Raw genomic sequence first — 19,958 nt, 5'->3', positions numbered from 1 at the left:
CCCTGTGGTAATCTTAGATAAATAACAGAATTGACTACCCAGCTTTGGCATTAGTTAGATTTTTACAAATTAATACAAATGCAGAACATGGAGGTATCTTTAAACACTAGACAATTTGTTTCCTAGAAGTGAGGTTTTAAAAGGTATATACTTTAGTATACAATAAGTACACAGGCCAATATACATGTGGGTAGAGAAGGAAATATAAGGGAGTAAATTAGTTTAAGGATGGATTTGGGTTGTGTAATGGCAGGCATTCACCCAAGGAGCACTCCCTGGTGGCCTAGGGTGGAGCTACAGTTACTTATCTGCCTCAGTTTCCCCTACTGGGCATTTTGTAAGTTCAATGAGCCTTGTATACCATGAACAGTGCCCCTTGAGAGGTCTAGTTTATTTAATTTACACCAAACATGGTATGTACACAAGCCTTATCCTTCTGCTGTAAGTCCTCAGGCTTCTCCCCTGCTGACTCAGGGTATCTCCCAGACCTCCTTGCTTGAAGAGCTAAGTAATCTCTCTCCTCTAGTGCTTTTTCTCTTTGTGTTCTGGGGACAGTTCCTGACCCAGAAGCCTCTTCAGGGAGACACCCTGGGAAGTAGGTTCCCACCTGGTTACCTAAGGAACACTTTCTCTCCCCACCTTCCCCCCGGAAATTTGTGTCTCTGTACTAAGCTCCTGTTTGAGCATACTTAACCTTTTATAAAGCCCAGATGTTCTTTATCTATTCAGCTACCAACCAGCTACTTATTCAATTAACCAGCCACAGATGGATCTAGGTTGGCTTATTCTCCATAGTGAGCCTGTCACAGGGAGGCCAGGTGCCTGACCTTTCAGAAAGCAGGGGAGTTTTGTGAGGTTTGGTATATTGTATAATACTGGCTTCAAATTGAGGTCCACAGAGCATTCCGTCGTCATCCACAGAGAGTTGGATGAGCATATGGGTGCTGGTTCTCCTTGTTTCCAGTTGCAACATTGTATGAAGACAGTAACTGGGCCAGATGCTCAGCTCAACTGATTTTAATAGAATTACATCAATTTATACCAGTTGAGGATATGGCTCATTAAATGCTTTCCTAGTATTACTTGTCCATGTAAGCTATCACTGTAGTTGTTACAGGGATGCTATTCAGTCACCAATGAGAGAGGAGGTGGGTCCACCAGGCAATCTCTCTAAAAAAAGTGTAGTTCACACTTTGTAAACGTTTGGGACCCTGTAGCTCATTCAGTTTAGTACATAGACAGAGCATATCTCCAGGTATAAAGCATGGTTTTGGTGCAGCATAGTTATATATTTGTTATGCTGGAGGATGTTAATAACTGCCACCTCAGTAAAGCTGATGGGTGAACTAGGCACCCTTTCTTCAGTCTAAATAGAAGAAGCAGTTAAAAGCCTGTTTATGTTATAAAAGCTAGAAAAAATAGGGAATCACCACCCTAGGACATAAACCATATAGCAAGGCCAATCAGAACTTAAGGCCAGGTCTACACTACGTACTTACTGTGGTATAACTACGTCACTCAGGGTGTGTGTGAAAAATCCACACCCCTGAGTGACGTAGTTATACCGACCTTAACCCCCGTGTAGACAGTGCTATGTAGGTGAGAGAGCTTCTCCCGTCCACATAGCTACTGCCTCTCACAAAGGTGGAGTTATTAAGTCAACGGGAGAGCTCTCTGCCATCACTTAGAGTGTACGTGTACATTTCTATTGTAGACCCACCCTAAGCTATGTGGGGTGAAGGGTTTCCCTGGGATAGATTATAAAACGTAGAGGCTAGGGGAATGATTCATTGCAGTCAGTGTGTTAGAGGCAGAAAGGCAGGAAAAGCCATCAGAAAGTGAGATAAGTAGTGGGCACAGTACTCATTGGAAAGGCAGGCTTGGATTTCTGAGCAAGGAATTGCTGTTTGCTGTTTGTTCGTGCTGTATTCAGGAAAACAGGACTTTGTGTATATTCTTGCACTGAAAAAATACTTGATTCTATCATCAATTTCTTCTCTAACAGAGAATTTCTTCTCCTAATGGCCTCAATATTGATTAACTGCTTGGGCCAAAAGGAACAACAATATTTGTTTTCTCCTTCTTACGGTGATCAGCGCCTTAAGTACTGATAGCTGGAATTTACCAAAATGATGAATTGCTTACATATTTGGTAACTGGGACAGAAATCTGCTGGTAACATTGACTCCAATGTTCTGCTCACTCTATCCAGAACACATATTGATATCAGTTTTTCCCTTTCTTGGGAGATGTTGGATTCTCAGGGGCAGCTCCAGGCACCAGCGCAGCAAGCGCGTGCCTGGGGTGGCAAGCTGCGGGGGGCGGCGTGCCGGTCACCATGAGGGCAGCAGTCAGGCAGCCTTCGGCAGCGTTTCTGTGGGAGGTCCGCCAGTCCCGCGGCTTCGGCAGCGGGTACGCTGAAGGCGCGGGACTGGCAGATCACCCGCAGAACCACTGCCGAATCCGCCTGACTGCCATGCTTGGGGCGGCAAAAAACATAGAGCTGCCCCTGGGGGTTCTGATGTTCAACCACCGCTCCCGCCCAGCACTGTGGAGTCATATTACAAGGCAGATTAGAATTGTTCAGTGACATAACAAATTTACTGAATGTGTTAACATTGCTTATTCTCTTCTTATACCTTTTCAACACAGCCAATGCCCCTCAATATTCTTGACCTTCCCAAACACACAATGAATAGTATTTATATAAATAACCTTCACCCTCTTTCTCAGCTCTGAGTTCTTATACTATTCTTTGTAATGTGGTATTTCACCTTACTTATAATGTAAATACAATTACATTACAACTAAGCTATGACAATGCCCTTGTTCTGTAAGGGGAAGCTTAACCAAGTTTCTATCTCTAAAATATGACTACTTGCTATTGTCCTCGAGGAGAGGACAAAATCCTTGAAGTGACTATGGTAACTGGGTAGCAGGCCCTTTGAAGGGATCAAAGGCCCAGCCTACCTGTGACAGGCTGCACAATGGGGGGGATGAGTCACTCCAGGCCAATGGGGGCTGCAAGAAGCGGCACAGGCTGAGGGATGTGCTGTCCGCCGCTTCCTGCAGCCCCCATTGGCCTGGAGTGGTGAACTGCAGCCAGTGGGAGCTGTGATCGGCTGAACCTGCGGATGCGGCAAGTAAACAAACCGGCCCAACCCGCCAGGGGGCCAAAGGTTGCCGAGCCCTGGACTAGGGCATAAATATTTGTGAACACTAGCTTGCAGCATTCAAACAGACTGTTCTTGAGAAAAATTGAACAGAATCCTCATACCCAACAAAAACCCATTAGTTGAGTTTGGCAAAAAAAAGCCTTTGATTTGCCAAGGAATGTAGCTGAGGCACTCTCTGCTACAGTGTTACAAAGATGTGGCATGGGCTTCAGTTGTGTAATGCACTCATGAAAAACAAGTCAATAAAAATCATGAAAATAAATTAAATGTTTTCAAATTACTGCTGTAGTGTGTTGCCTAATGCGTTTTTACAAGTTACCAGATGAATGCAAAGTAACTGTAAAAATGACTTCTTGCATGCCATGAGTTTTGAATGCAGCCTTAGAGGTTAATAGTTTAATATACTTAATTCAACTTCAGGAGTTATTAGTTATCTGTAATTCAGCACTAAAATGATCTTTGCCCATTTTTGGTTGAATGTATTGCTAAGCTAAATGCACCATAACGTGCAATACTGGGCCAGTTCAATGATAAAAGCATTCTTCTAAATGTTTGGCTTATTGAATATTACTTGGATCTTTGTCTTTAAACCAATTTGTATCTCCCTTTGAAATTTATTTATATATGGATTTTTGCATGTGTGTGTACTAGTTGCTGTTTCTCTGAGGAATCAGAAAGTCATCATCCCCCAAACTCCAGATGTTGACCCTGTGTCTGTGGCAAAAACAGTTCCAGTGCCAGTGCTTAGCCAGTTCACACTCTGCTTTGAAGCAACCAAAGCCAGCAATGATGCCAGTGACTGGAAGGCTTTCTCCTACAGTGATCCTATGTCAACAGAACTCCTCAGTTTTGGAAAGACCACAAAAGGCCACTTCCTATCAATCTCAGGCACAGAGTGCATACTAGACAGTGTCCTCATGACAAATTCAAATGGAGATTTTTTCACAGAAACTTTTGAACAATTGTGCATAGTATGGGATGGCTTCTCTGGAACTATAGGTGTAAATGGCAAGAGCATCTATCACACGGTTCTCTGCTCAGGTACCCTTGGCCAGGTTATCCCTGGCAATGGAAAATTGGTTTTGGGCTCTGACAGCAATGAATTAGGCTCTTTAAATGGGGACATATACAACTTTCGTCTTTGGAACTTCACCATGAGTTCCCAAAAGCTGTCCAACCTCAGCTGTGATGTGAAAGGAAACATTGTAGACTGGGAAAATGACTTCTGGAGTATCCCAACTTCAGCATTGAAAGCAGAAAACAATTTAAGTTGTGGTGAGTATGTTTGGCAGAATCGCTTTTGTTAATTTTTTCCCCCATGGCAATGTTCTTGAAGTATCATATGACAGCAAGAAACTGCATGTGTAGAGTTACAGACAGCAGCACTTCCCAAAAGGCAACCTCATTTGTCCTAGCCTTGCCAGCTACATTCCACGAAAGATTAATTTTGTCCTGGGTGTGTCTGTTCCTTTAGTTTAATCAAAGCTCATATCCAGCCTGACTTCAAAAGACAACTGATGAGGTTAAACTAAATTTATAAATGAGGGGTTTATATGTATTATTCAGGACAGAAGCAATAAATGACCAAAAGTAATAAGAGAAGTAAATAAAAGTTCTCCAATCTTTCCTTTCCATAAATTCATTAGTTTAAATGTGATTTTAAGACAAATTAGTTAATACACTTGATTGTGGAGACGTGGAGCAAGATAAAAGGTGTTTGTTTAAAAGGGGTAATAGGTAGAAATAATACTATCTGTATAATGCTATAGGCATGCAGAGCACTTTACAGAAACATATAAAGACCAGAGTCCCTGACCTGAAGAGGTTACAATCTAAGATTCTTATCCTGCAAGCACTTAAGAATGTGCTTAGCTTTAAGCCCTTGAAACACCAGTAGGACTACTCAAGTGCTTAAAGCTAGGCAGGTTATATTCTTTTCTGTGCCAGAGTTCTGTTCAGTGCAGGCGTGGATGGGGACCATTAGAAAGCTGGTTGGGCCACCCTGATTCTCCTGCTTTGTAGTTAAGATTACTCAGGCCCAATTCACAAGTCCTAAGTCTACTCATTGCTGTGTCTCTCTAAGGACATTGCAGCAAGAAAAGATTATCAAGATGTTCCAGAGGTACTATTCTTTTCACAGTTGTTGTGATTTTAATGATCCAAGAATTGTCTAGATCGCCAGGAAAGAAAGTGCTCCAAGTTTCTACCAAGGCAGGAAGTAGAGCTATCCACTCACTGTGTCACCTCCTTTATTCCTTCTCTTTATTCCTCATGCAACTCTGAAAATGTCATCATAGAGTAAAGGTATAAGAATGCACCTGGAAATATTATCTTCCATGGGTTTTTTACTCTGAGCGTACCTGGAAACTTTGAGAGGGGATACAATAGTTTTTTCTCTGGGATCTTCCCAAAATCAATCCCCCCAAAATACTGAATCGCTGCTTGAAATAATTTCCATTTCAAACTTCTTTTTAAACTGCTTGTTTGTTATTAGCATTCTTCTCACAGGAAATGAGAGAGAATCATGAGTGGGAAAAGATCCAGTAGATTTCAGTCCATCCACGGTGATCTTTGGAGACAAAAATTAATTGAACTGACAACTTGGCACATTAACCTGCACTTCTGGTCTCTGACCCTCTAGTCAGTAGGAAGGAGCAGTGTGTGCTTTGTGCATTTGCTGTACATCCATTGTGCTGTCTGTGAAGAGTGCCATAAAAAGCATCTGTGCACAAAATAAAACAAATCCAACCCCCTCCCTCCCCCCCCCAGAAACCTGAAGAGAATGAAAGGAGAATAAATAAAGGCAAAAGGGATTAAGAGGAGAGGAAACATTTCAGATTAAAATTGCTGGTTCTTCCCCTTTCCTTTGCACATCATAAGACAAATATTACCTCATGGTCCTGCCTCTTCTCACCCCCCCTAATCCCCCACTGCACAGTTTCTCCTCTACCCAGTTGCTTGCTGCTCCTCCCCTCCTTCCTAGACACTTGATCTTCTCAAAATCCCTCCCCCCTCCATCACTCCCCTCTAGTTGGGCTCCCTCTGCTCCCAGGCTGGGACAGGAGCTGCAACCTGATGCGGAGTCTGCTGCCTGCCTGCCCACGAGATGCAGATGGGAGCCGTCCCGGCTGAGCAGGCTCTGGTGTGTGTTGATGACCTGGCACCTGCCCTCTTCTCCCACCCGCAATAACCAGACTTTTGGTGTCTGGTCAGTATTTCTGACTGGACACTTCCAGGATCCCTTTATAACCAGACTTTCTGGTCAAAAACCAAACATCTGGCAACCCTAGTGTGGCTAGATGTATACTTTGTACGTGACTGTGATCTGCTTCTGAATTCCAGTTCTGCAGAGAGGGAGACCATCCCCTGCAAGACACACATGACACTGATTGGCTTTCCACAGAAACAATTATACTCCTACAAGAACAGTATTCTTCTCCTAGTGATTTCTCACATTCAGCTTTCCTGGTTCCTTACCATCTTAATGGTTTTGTATTATGTAAACTCCTTACCAAAAGCACCCATCTAGATCTCTGGATAACCTCAGCATAAACCAAAGGAGCTGTACATTTTGTGTTTTCTAACTTTGCTTGGGGCATGGAACTTGTCTTTGTTTATTGTAAAGAACTATGCAAGCTTACGTCACTAGCAAAATAAATATTAGGGCTGTCGGTTAATCACGGTTAACTCACGCAATTAACTCAAAACAATTAATCGTGTTTAAAAAAATTAATCATGATTAATTGCGTTGTTTAATACATTTCAATTGGTATTCTATTTAATATTTTTGGATGTTTTTCTACATTTTCAAATATATTGATTTCTATTACAACACAGAATACAAAGTGTACACTGCTCACTTTATATTATTATTTTTATTACAAATATTTGCACTGTAAAAATGATAAACAAAAGAAATAGTATTTTTCAATTCATCTCATACAAGTACTGTAGTATAATCTTTTTATCATGAAAGTGTAACTTAAAAATATAGATTATTATTATTTTTTTGGTTACATAACTGTACTCAAAAACAAAACAATGGAAAACTTTAGAGCCTACAAGTCCTACAATTTACAGGAGATAATGCTGCCTGCTTTTTATTTACGTCACCTGACAGTGAGAACAGGTGTTCACATGGCACTTTTGTAGCCAGCGTTGCAAGGTATTTACATGCCAGATATGCTAAACATTTGTATGCCCCTTCATGCTTTGGCCACCATTCCAAAGGACATGCTTCCATGCTAATGATGCTCATTAAAAAAATTTGATAATTAAATTTGTGACTGAACTCCTTGGGGGAGAATTATATGTCTCCTGTTCATGTTATAGCTGTCTCAGATGATGACCCAGTACATGTTCATTTTAAGAACAGTTTCACTGCAGATTTGACAAAATACAAAGAAGGTACCAATGTGAGATTTCTAAAAATAGCTACAGCACTGGACCCAAGGTTTAAGAATCTAAAGTGCTGTCCAAAATCTGAGAGGGACAAGGTGTGGAGCATGTTTTCAGAATTCTTAAAAGAGCAACACTCGGATGAGGAAACTACAGAACCCGAACCACCAAAAAAGAAAATCAACATTCTGCTGGTGGCATCTGGCTCAGTTAATGAAAATGAACATGCGTCAGTCCGCTCTGCTTTGGATCGTTATTGAGCAGAACCCATCATTAGCATGGAGGCATGTCCCCTGGAATGGTGGTTGAAGCATGAAGGGACATATTAATCTTTAGTGCATTTGGCATGTAAATATCTTGCGACACCAGCTACAACAGTGCCATGTGAACGCCTGTTCTCACTTTCAGGTGACATTGAAATGGGCAGCATTATCTCCTGCAAATTGTAACCAAACTTGTTTGTCTTAGCGTTTGGCTGAACAAGAAGTAGGACTGAGTGGACTTCTAGGCGCTAAAGTTTTACATTGTTTTATTTTTGAATGCAGTTATTTTTTGTACATAATTTTACATTTGTAAGTTCAACTTTCATGATAAAGAGATTTCACTACAGTACTTGTATTAGGTAAACTGAAAAATACTACAGGAATTCCTCACTTAATGTTGTAGTTATGTTCCTGAAAAATGCAACTTTTAAGTGAAACGATGTTAAATGAATCCCATAAGATTTAATATAAATGTGGGGGGTTAGGTTCCAAGGAAATTTTTTGGGGGCAGACAAAAGGCATTATACTGTATACTGTACAGTACTGTACTGTACTGTGGTGTGGAGGTGCCCCTGGCTTACCCCTGGTGCTCAGGGCTGGAGGCGCAGGGTCTGGGAGGGAGTTAGGGTGTGGGAGGGCGCTCAGGAGCAGGTGTGGGGTCTGGGAGGGAGTTGGGGTGCGGGTGGGTGCTCAGGGTCGGGCGTGGGGTCTGGGAGTTAGGGTTTGGGAGGGCGCTCACGGTGGGGGTGTGGCAGGAGGCTCAGGGCTGGGGCAGGCAGGAAATGCAGAGCACTTACCTGGGGCAGCTCCTGTTTGGTGCAGGGGGTGTGCAGGTGGCTCTGTGCAGCGCGGCACTGCCCCCATGGCCGCGATTCTGGGAGCCATGATTCTAGGAGCTCTCCCTTCCTGGCAGGCAGGCCACCCGGAACACAGAGGCTTTAGGGGCTTTTTCCCCTTCAAAGCCGGACGGAGAGAAGTGGCGCTTTGAAGGGGAAAGCACCACTTCTCTCCAGCCGCTGGCTGCGTGGCTGCCCCACTCCTCCTGAGTCCTCCGGCCCATGCTCGCAGGGCCGCATTCCGAAAGGGGCATTAGAGCTGCAGGCCAGGGCCCCGGGGTCCCCTTACCCCAGGGCCTTGCAGCCCCTAAAGCCCCTGCGTTCCGGGTGGCCCTGCCTGCCGGGGGGGAGGACAGCTTCCCTGCTTGCTCGCTCAATCCCTCGCTCCCTCCCTCCCAGAAAGACCTAAGCGCCGCCAAACAGCTGTTTGGCGGCGAGGGAAGCGCTGGGAGGGAGGGAGCGAGGGAGGGGGAGGAGGCGGAGAAGAGGAACTTGTGCAATGCTCCCTTGTAAAGTCAGCCAAACGACATTATAGGGGAGCACTGAACAACTTTAAACGGGTATGTTCCCTAATGGAGCAGCGACGTAACTTTGAAACAAAGTTAAGCGGGAGGACATTAAGTGAGGAGTTACTGTATTTCTTTTGTTTTTTACAGTGCAAATATTTGTAACCAAAAATAAAGTGAGCACTGTACACTGTGTATTCTGTGTTGTAATTGAAATCAGTATATTTGAAAATGTAGAAAACATCCAAAAATATGTAAATAAATGTTATTCTATTATTGTTTAACAGCATGATTAATCGAGATTAATTTTTTCAATTGCTTGACAGCCATAATAAATATTAATGCTGCCCTGACAGAAATAATGCCATTATTCCAGGTTTTAAAACAAAGTATAGTCACTGAAATATACCAATGGCAGGTTCCTTTTCTCCCATCTGTAAAATTATTGTAAAAAATAAATATGAATACTCATCAGACTAGCATGGTAGTGGACCCCAGGTTTTATACATTAATACTCTGTTTTACATATGTATTAGTTTTTATATTTAAAATATTAAAATAGTGGCCAAGGGCCATAATCAGGACCAGGATCCCATTGTCTCTGTGCTAGGCACTATACAAACACATTGTGAAGATACAAGCTCTGCCCCCAACAAGTTTTGTTAGCTAAGAAATTACTTGGGAAAGCAGTAGTAGTGTATGTGCAGTGGAAAGAGCACAGGAGTAGACTCCTTACCCACGTACACCACACTCTGTTTGGTAAGAGTGCAAAAAGGCCAAGCACTCCAGGGGAGTCTTCTCCCAGGGATGCTAAATTATTACAATACTACTGGCTTACCCAACTACACCATTTCCTCAGAAAAAGTACTGTGAGAAATACCACCTCAAAAACTCATCTAGAAACCCCAGAGGATGCACCTGTAAGATTTTTCTCTTCTCCTCATCTTGTTGAGTAATAAAGAATTCTTTGTCAAACCAACCTTTGAAATAAGAGTTGATGAGTCAGGCTATCAATGACAGGCAAAGAACTAGCAACATTAGAGAGATTACTTTATGTTACTGATAAGGATTCATTTAATTGCAAAGCAAGGGTTTGTTCAGAAAAGAGATATTCATCCTGCCATGTTCATGCTTTGGTAAGGAGCTGAAAGAAGCTAAGTAACAAAGCAGTCTGAACACTTACTAGTGAATGCAGCATATTTGCATGTGAATGTCACTTGTATTATTGAGCTCCGCAAAGGGCTCTATTTTCATTTGCAGTTAACAGACTTTTCAGACAGCATTTGCTAATGGCATTAGTGAGCAGCAGCAAATTGCTGCAGATAACCTTCTTTTGAGAACTGTGCCTTTTACTGGTTAAATATTCCATTCAGAATTTGATTCACATGCATGTTCTTACCACTGTATAGTGGTGCTGGGTTTTTCTGGGTTTTTAATACAGCACGCTAATGCTACTCGTCATTTAGATGGGCCTGCATTTCATTTCACTATAAAATCATCTGCTGCATTTGATACCAGTAGTATATGTCCTTATCCTATACCCACATTAATACAAAAAATTAATTGGTTCAGTCATAACTGGCCATCCCTTTTAAGTCCAAAACGTGAATTAAGCAAGATGTGTAGAGGGTTGACATGCTTAGGTGATATTGATGAAAATATAGCAGCAGCTCAAAGTATGTTGACATTCAGATCCTCATATCTTCTTTTACTGAGCACTGAGAGATGATATGGTCTGGCCAAAACCAGGCTTGATCAACACAAAAAAGGGTGTGTTTAGCATAGTGCCCAGGCATATTTATCTTTAAAAAATATACGAAAGTGAGGTCTATTGCCAAGGGGAAGTTACAGTGACCTTCAGGAGCTATTTAGCCACCCTCCTCTGATACAGACCCAATAGGGGATCAGCTTTCAGGGTGTTTTTATATTAACCTATTAACATTAGCAAATATATTTATAAAAATGCTTCACACAGGATGTCATGTGGCTTGCAAAGGATGCTCGGTGGAGTTTAGTTTCTTATATAAAAAATATATCACGCATCCCACCATCCCAGAGGTTTCAAGTTATTTCATGGAAAAACACTTCAGCATACTTTTAAGCCTGGCCCTGTATTCTCTCAGGTCTCCAGCCAGCAGTATCCCACTCTGGTGCATGACCTCTGGGTTCACTGCTGCCGAGTGATGAGCACCTGGCTCCATCCTAGCTCATTCTCAGCACAACAATAACCACACCACACGCCTAGCAGGAACAGAACAGGAATAATATTTTCAAAAATATCTAGGTGGTTTAGGTGTCTAAATCCTATTTGCAGCAATTATGTAGGATCCTAATTCTCATGGTACTTAGGCTCTTAAGTCACTTAGGCAATTTTAAAAGTTTTACCTTCTCATTCCTACTTTTTCTGTTGTTGTTTTTTTTAATGAGCCCAACACTGCTCCTATTAAAGTGAACCACAAAACTCCCAATGACTTCAGTGAATTCTGTAGGGTTGACAGGTGTCTGGTTTTCTACCAGAATGCCCAGTCGAAAAAGGACCCTGGAGACTCCGGTCAACACTGCTGACTGGGCTGTTAAAAGTCTGGTCAGTGGTGCAGTGGGGCTAAGGCAGGCTTCATGCCTGCCATGGCTCTGCACAGCTTCCGGAAGCAGCAGCATGTCCCCCCTCCAGGTCCTATATGTACGGGCAGCCAGGGGACTCTGCAAGCCACCCTCACCCCAAGCGCCATCTCTGCAGCTCCCATTGGCCAGGAATGGTGGCCAATGGGAGCTGCGGGAGCCGTGCCTGTATACAGGCAGCACACAGAGCTGCCCGGCCATGCCTCCACGTAGGAGCCAGAGGGGGGACATGCCGCTGCTTCTGGGAGCTGCTTGAGGTAAGCGCCTCCCAGAGCCTGCACCTCTGACCCCTCTCATGCCCCAACCCCCTGCCCAGCCCTGATCCCCTTCCCGCACTCTGAGCCCCTCAATCCCATCCTGGAGCATCCTCCTACACCCCAAACCCCTCATCCTCAGCCCCATCCCAGAGCCCGCACCCCCAGCCGTAGCCCTCACCCCTCAAAGCAGCCAACCTTCTGCCCCAGCCCTCATCTCCCTCCCGCCCTCCAGACTCCTCAGTCCCATCCTGGAGCATCCTCCTACACCCCAAACTCCTCAGCCCCACCGAGATTCTGCACCCCCAGGTGGAGCCCTCACACCAATCCCCTGCCCCAGCCCAGAGCCCCCTCCCACACTATGAAGCCCTCATTTCTGGCCCCACCCCAGAACCTGCACCCCCGGCCCAAAGCCCATACCCTCTCCCACACCTCAACCCCCTGCCTCAGCACAGAGCCTCCTCCCATACTCTTAACCCTTTGGCTCCACCCCCCAACCTGGATCCCTCTCCTGCACCCCAAACCCGTCATCCCTGGCCCCACCCCAGAGCCCTCACCCCCAGCCAGAGCCCTCACCCCCTCCCACATCCCACTGCCTCAGCCCGGAGCCCCCTCCCACACCCTGAACTTCTCATTTCTGGCCCCACCCCGGAGCCTGCACTCCCAGTTGGAGCCTCACCCCCTCCTACACCCCAATCCCCTGAGTCAGCCCAGTGAAAACAAGCAAGTGACTGAGGGTGGGAAGAGCGAGCAACAGATGGAAGGGGATGGAGTGAGAGGGGGCGGGGCCTCAGAGAAGGGGAAGAGCCTCGGAGGAGATGGCAGGCCAAGGGTGTCCGGTTTTGTGCGAGTAGAGAGTTGGCAACCTTAGAATGCAGCCCCAAACTTATTGGACCAGATCTTCTGTTATGGCTGTGCTAATTTACACTGGCTGTTAACAATCCGAAGAGGCCAAAAACTGCAGCCAGGGATTGATGCGGCATAGAAGTGTCCCAGTCATGCCTTCTTCCTCTGGACACACCCTCTTTCCACATCTAACATAGCTGCAGGCAAAGGTAGTGGTAGCAGAACCTCTCTGCAGCGATGTGCGCCTAAAGGAACCCTCTTGCACTAAGTATCAGAGGGGTAGCCATGTTAGTCTTGATCTGTAAAAGCAGCGAAGAGTCCTGTGGCACCTTATAGACTAACAGATGTACTGGAGCATGAGCTTTCGTGGGTGAATACCCACTTCATTGGATGCATATATGTAGTTGGGTTTCCATGCATCCGATGAAGTGGGTATTCACCCACGATAGCTCATGCTCCAGTACGTCTGTTAGTCTATAAGGTTCCACAGGACTCTTTGCTGCTCTTGCACTAAGGTGATTCTCCCAGGAAGATATGCTGGTTTGGGGGCCAGACTGAGCCAGCCATATAGCACAAAACATCTATACTTCACCTAGAAATCTGGCCCATTCACATTTTACACATACAAGCTCGGTTTTTAAATATTGTTTATCTAAGTATTTAGTATTTATTTAGTATTATTTCTGTACATGTGCATTATCGAGTATGCCATGCTATTTGGTCCCATTATTTTCAACATAATGTGCAAAAGTTGTATGTGCAGCTGAAGCACGGGAATATTCAAAATATAATGAATGCAGCTACCCCATTACTTGCTCAGTTGGTCACTGTATATGTAGTTGGTTTCCATACCACCAAAATATGTTTATGTTGATATGATTAATTCAGTAAACACACATTCTGATGTCTTTATCTGTTTATTATATATGCATACCACAACATTAATCATGCCCACGCCCAGGAACTGGTTGAATCACAGTTTATCTGCTTGGTATCTCCTTAGAGGAATTTCTCTGACTAGTAAGCTGGTAGACTACATTGCCACAACTGAGTTCAGAACTCACTTGAAGCTGCCATGTTGTTATCCATTAATTCTGCATAGGCCCTACAGCCACACTAACTACTACATTTTTAAACAGTTGGGTGGAATTTTGCCACATACTACTCAATGATTTCCAAGGGAGCTGCGTAGCTAAATCTTACGTAAATCTTGGAAAACATGAAGATGGGAGGTACTTGTTAGATATGACCCAAACTTGCAAGCCAGCAGGACTTTCCTGGAGTTGTCAGCAACATAGGGAAATTATCATACATGAGTCTTCTGAGCAAAATGGCATATCAGGTTTCCCACTGAGATAAACCAGAAAAAGACCTGTGAGTGCATGACCTAATATATTTTGAGATATGACAGTATTATGTATCATATACCAAACATTTTTAATGATTTGTCTTTTCTGATTCTAAAGGCTCATACCTAATTCTCCCACCTACAACGGAACCAACTAGTTGTGAAAATCTTGGAAGCCTTTGCCAAGGTAAGAAGCCAAAGACACTTTTTGCATTTTTCAGCTTTACCAAATCTCCCTGTTTTCTTTTCTTTTAATTTCATTTTACTTTAACTTCTTAAAGCTGATCTCTAGAAAACTGAGCAAAGAAAGGAATTTCTTAGCTTCAACAGATGTGTGGGTATACTATACATACAGTATGTAGAAAGAATGTGATCACACTCTTGATAATACAATCAAGTCCATAAAGTCTTCATTACATCAAAACCTAACAATCATATGCTAATGCAAAGATAAACTTGTTTCATTTCTTTCCCCATCTCTTTTCCTCCTGCAGTTAAAGGCTATATTGTTAACGCTGGTAGAAAAATCTGTAAATTAGGCATAAACTGATGTAATTACAGGAGCTGATCATTATTTAGATGTTTTTAACAGGCTGCTATGAGACTTAATCAATTGTTAGTCAGTATGGTTTGAAATCCTCAGGTGAAAGGTATTATACAAATACAAAGTGTAATTGTTATTATTCATATAATAAAACTACTTATTGTAATAGCTGATGATTTTCTGGCCTTCCCCCCATAGGCATACTACTGAATGATCACTGTAGGTATCAACATGTCCGTCAGTCACAACAGGAGTCATGACATTAGACCTCTTGAAGGGCCGGATCAGCTGAGTTACTCCTGTAGGAATTCTGCGCCACTGCGCATGTGCAAAATTCATATCCCTCTGCAGAATTTCTTTGCTTCCCCTCAGAAAATGACAGGGAAGCAAAGGGAAGCGCACAGGGGAGGGGTGGGGCTGGGGATGCCCATGGACGTAGTTTTGGGGGACATCGCAAGATTATCACTAGAGCTGGGTGAACACTGCAGAGTTCCACTTCTATGTGCCATGTGAATCAAACTGCAGGAATTACTCATAAGGATTCACCCCCAATCAATTCCTGCAGCTCTGCCTGGTGGTTGGAATTCAGCACAACCCCCTGGCGTGAATGGTGGCAGGCCTACTTTCACAATGCATTCATGAACCCAGAGCCTGCTAGTTGGGTTAAACTTCTCTACAAAACTTTCATACAGCTCTATGCTAGTTGCAGCAGCAGCACTTGCTCTAAAATAATTTCAAGTGATTTAACCCTTTTAAAAATAAGGGATGGAAGGCAGAGGCAGGAGGGAAAGAAAAGTAAATAAAGAGGAAGGACTTAAGATTCTTGGAACTCTTTCTGTGGTAAAGAGTAAAAATAAAACATATTGAGCTTAACAACAGAGGGTAAAATTAACTCCTGGTGGGGAGCCAGGGTAAAGGCTATAGCAGGCTATACTGGAGTTTTAGCCACTTGCACTGGATTTTCTTGTGATGAATTTGACTCAGGCTGCTGGAACATATACTTGCAGTGTTTCAAACTAGAGCTAAACTGATGTCCAGGTTGCAAAGTCCACAGTTAAGATGAAATGCCAGTTAGGTCCTGAAGTTAGTTTTAAATAGCATCTTTTGGACTTAAGGCACCCAAAGTACTTTGCAATAATGAGTTAAATACTGGTCCTGGAGCAACTCCTTAGGTAAATGTGGTAGCCATTGTGAACTCGGAAATAGCTCTCACACAGTCATGGTTATTAAAACCAGTTTTACTGAGACAGGATTATGATAACCAGAACATCAGGATAGTCTTTTTAGAAGAATGTCCAGAGATCTATGATTTGCACCAGACAGTCAGTACTGCAATATTATCACATCCAAGGATGGTGTTTCTTAATGTGCTGTCCTACTCTGAGACAGGACTCTGTTAAAATGGCACATTTCTGTATTTATTGTTTCAGTGGTGTCAGATCAAATCTGCTCAGTTTATAACTGAAGAGAGAGAGAGAGAGAGAGAGAGAGAGAGAGAGAGAGAGAATGTGTGTCTGTGTTTCTGACTGCCAAACCTGCAAACTTTCTTTGGACTCTTAGGGTCAGTGTGAGTTTTTGTCCTTTTTTTTTTCTTTTTTTGCATCATCACTAGTTATGAAATCGCCAAATTATGCTATCAATTACACATGTTTGGAATTTAGTAAACAATTCTGTTGGTTTAAAGAAATAAGATCCATATGCCTCTCTTAGCTGTGTTATGCTCTTAGCTGCTCTGTAGTGCTAAAAGGAGTAAAAAGCCTTAAAAACTTATTTCTCAGCAGATCTGGTTCTGAAATCTCAGGAGGAAGAGATCTGATTTATAAGAATATGCCATTTCTGTGTAGTCACTTTTCAGATTAAAACCACCCTCTGTTACAGCTTCCCAGTCTACCTTTGAGCCCATGGGTTTTTTGTCTGAGAGGCTAGAATGTTACAAACTAAGCTAAGCTAAGCTGCCACTATAACATTAGTTTTATTACTTTAATAGACAAAGCCTATGCTTTCACTTTAGTGGGTACCTAAGTACCTAAGGCATCTGCATACAGGCTGCTGAAATTTTGTTCATTTTGTGATTGCTTTTTGTTCAATTTTTCCTTCCTACAAATCTCTTTTTTATCAGGAAGCCATTATTTAAACACTTTACCAAGAGGATGACACACATTGTGTCCTCCTACGCTACCAATTTCATGAACAGGCTAGTAGTGGATGCTGAAGAAAGTTATGGTGGTGGCTGTCCCTAAACCAAGGACATTGTCTTTCCAGCAGATAAGGGGAAATGGATCAAACCAAATTTGTTTCAGATCACAGCTCACCCTTAGGACTTCATGGAGTAGCACTGTAGCCAAGCTACCAAGATGATGAAGAAAATTGGTTGTACATTTTCTCAGTCCCTGATCATTCTGGCAAGATGTTCGTCAATTTGCAAGTAGAACATTGTTCCTTCTCACAGTGTGACACAACAAACTAGGCCTGATTTTCAGCAATGTTGAGCACCCTCAGCTCTCACTATCTTAATCTAGAGTTTTGAGGTCTCAGCACCTCTGAAAATCAAGCTGCCTATGTTTACTAGGACTCTAGAATGCAAAGAAACTTTTAGCTTTTTCTGTCAAAGTTGGTTAAACTTCCACTTCTCTTTCAGATTCACCTACTTCTTTCACTGTAAGTACTGTCCATCTCCCATGAAGTATCTGGAATTTAGCCCAGAAATGGAGTCACAAAGAGAAAGCTTTTAACTTATACTTAATGTTTGTTAATCCTTATGCATTCCAAGTGATCTAAGTTTGATAGGGAGTATTATAAACTAATGTGGTACACTGAACATTATCGACATCTCCTGTTCCCTCCCACATAAGCCTGGTCATCTGTTTATAATTATTACTGATTACTATCCTTTGAATAGGTTGCCACTATTCAGATGTCAAGCATTTTTAATGAACTTATTTCCACAGTGTTATAAAAGCAATTGTTGAAGAAAAAGAACAGATGCTGTTTTTTTATGGGTTAAAGACCTTAGATTTTTATAGCAGCATTTTGTAATTGGGATGAATGCCTTTTTCTTTTTTACCGCTTTTGTTGATTTGGCTAATGAGGCCCTCTTTGTCATAATTATATAAATGGTTGAACACATATGATCCACTGAATTATAATCCTGTGTGTTCAAATTCTTTAATATGTTTCTCTGTTTTGCTTAATAAAATATGAATAGAATACAAGTAACAACGGTGAAACAAATTTATTCTCTCTCACCAAAAAAATCATACAAGAAGCTTGTAACAAAAACAACATAGAATGCAACTAGGAGAAAAACCAAACCCTGCTGAAAATACACTTTCATAAGCTTTGGAGCTTGGCTGTTGGCCAAAATTGTATCAGAAAAGAACATGGCAGGTTGAGAGTTTATGATGTATAGGTGTCCATATTGTAAAGAGAGCTTTTCAGCAAAAAGCTATCAATTTTGGGTGTGAGTTCCCTGAGAATTACTGAATAAAATACATTTCTTTTCCAAAGTGTTATTTAAAATGCAGTGATATGATTATTAATTGTTTTGCTGATGTTCTGTGTAAACACACAAAGCTATTCTGTTCTGAAAGGAATTTTCTGGTATATCTTCTCTGTACCAACTGAAAATGCATTTGATCTAGTCCCTAAGAGATAAATTTTGAAAGTGCTGTGTGAGGTGACTCCTCCTGATATCAGTAGAAATTGTACAGTACATGAAGTTTTGAAAATCAATGTCTTGAGAATATTCCATGTATGATTTTAATTCTGTTCATTATACAGATCTTAGTGGAGCTAATTAGATCCTTACACTGGTGTTTTAGTTTCATAGTTGTTCTTCATCTTCCTTTCCTGGGTAAAGACATCTATTTTTTTCACAAGCTAATGTTCGTAGTTTGTGTGTCTTTGAAGCTGTGTTATTTATTTTCTGGCCTTTGCACAACTCTTCATTGAAGATCTTATCAAATGATTCAGAATTTGTGGAGACAGTACTGGACTGATCTTGTAACCCTTACTCCCACGGAAGTCTGCAGGAGTAAGGATTGCAGGACTGGGTTCATTCATTCATACATCAGTTCATTCATATTCATCCGTTTATACAGAAGTTTGGTGTGTGCATATTAACATGTATAGTAAATGGTTTCCTTCACTCTCTATTTATGTTTTCATGCATTATTCCCATTGTGCCTGACCGCATTAACATTCATGTTTCATGCAAATTCACCTTTCTCTCATCTTTGTTACCAGCTACTACTGTAAATGCTACTACTCCTCCACCACCCACTGTCACCACTAACATGCCCGATACTAATAGAACCGATAAGCCAAACGATGGTAAGAAATCCTGTGTTACATTTTTCCTTGTACTGTGTCTAGAGCAAATGTATTGTGTTATAAGATTTATTTAAATATAATAAATGTCAAGTTTCACATACTGGGTTTGATTCTGCTCTTAATTACACTAGTGTAAATCAGGAGTTACTCCATGTCAATCATGTAAAACTGGTTTGGGAACAGAATCAAGCCCAATATTTGTTTAACATGTTTGCATATTTCTTGTATAAAAGCGAGCCATTTCTACATTATGTATCACTTGTTATTTATATTATTCATTCACTAATCTTCAAAGCACATAGGGCCAAGCTAGATATTTTAAAAAGAGGATAAAAATAGACATGTCGTTGAGACATTTTAACATAGCTGCTGTTTAGGTGCCACATAGAAGCCACGTTTTCAGCTTCCCCATTAGTAAATTTGAGAAGCCAAGTAGAATCTGTCTGATGGAGCCAAACAACTTCCACTGACTCAATAGGAATCTTTCCATTGACTTCAAGGGGAGTGGGATCATGTTTTATTTAGGAAAATATTGACAGCATGGAATATAATGTAGTTTTCATTCAGGAAGATTAGGGAAACTTTAATGGTACCAGATGAATCGATTATAAGCCCACTGCTATTCACAGGAAAGTAGAGATTTCATTTGAGATTTTGTCAAGTTCTAAGAGATCACTTTCCTCAGGAGATAGTGTAGCATGTCAGGGGAGCTACCAAAATACAAATTAAGTAAAAATAATAATAGTAATGAATTGAAAGAAACTATTTTAACACAACTTTCATTGGTTTTCTACAAAATATCACAGGAGATCTCACAAAAATCCTTGTCTGCAGGG

General features: G+C 42.0%; 1 protein-coding gene across 7 annotated transcripts in view; it reads left to right on the top strand.

Moving 5' to 3' along the window:
- ADGRG6 (adhesion G protein-coupled receptor G6) overlaps positions 1-19,958 on the top strand; it is a 159,549-nt gene that overhangs the window by 67,329 nt on the left and 72,262 nt on the right. For 5 of the 7 annotated variants that reach the window (XM_039531353.1, XM_039531358.1, XM_039531355.1 and 2 more), the window contains exons 4-6: positions 3,828-4,451; positions 14,365-14,433; positions 19,036-19,122. In XM_039531353.1, the coding sequence (XP_039387287.1) occupies positions 3,828-4,451; positions 14,365-14,433; positions 19,036-19,122 (780 nt within the window). The remainder of the gene's footprint in view (positions 1-3,827; positions 4,452-14,364; positions 14,434-19,035; positions 19,123-19,958) is intronic. The other 2 variants (XM_039531359.1, XM_039531357.1) reach the window with 1 other exon arrangement.

Source organism: Mauremys reevesii, linkage group 3 (genome assembly GCF_016161935.1).
Source record: "Mauremys reevesii isolate NIE-2019 linkage group 3, ASM1616193v1, whole genome shotgun sequence".
NCBI classification, from domain to species: domain Eukaryota; kingdom Metazoa; phylum Chordata; order Testudines; family Geoemydidae; genus Mauremys; species Mauremys reevesii.
The sequence above is the reverse complement of the archived record's forward strand: the minus strand, read 5'-3'. Positions and strand labels throughout refer to the sequence as shown.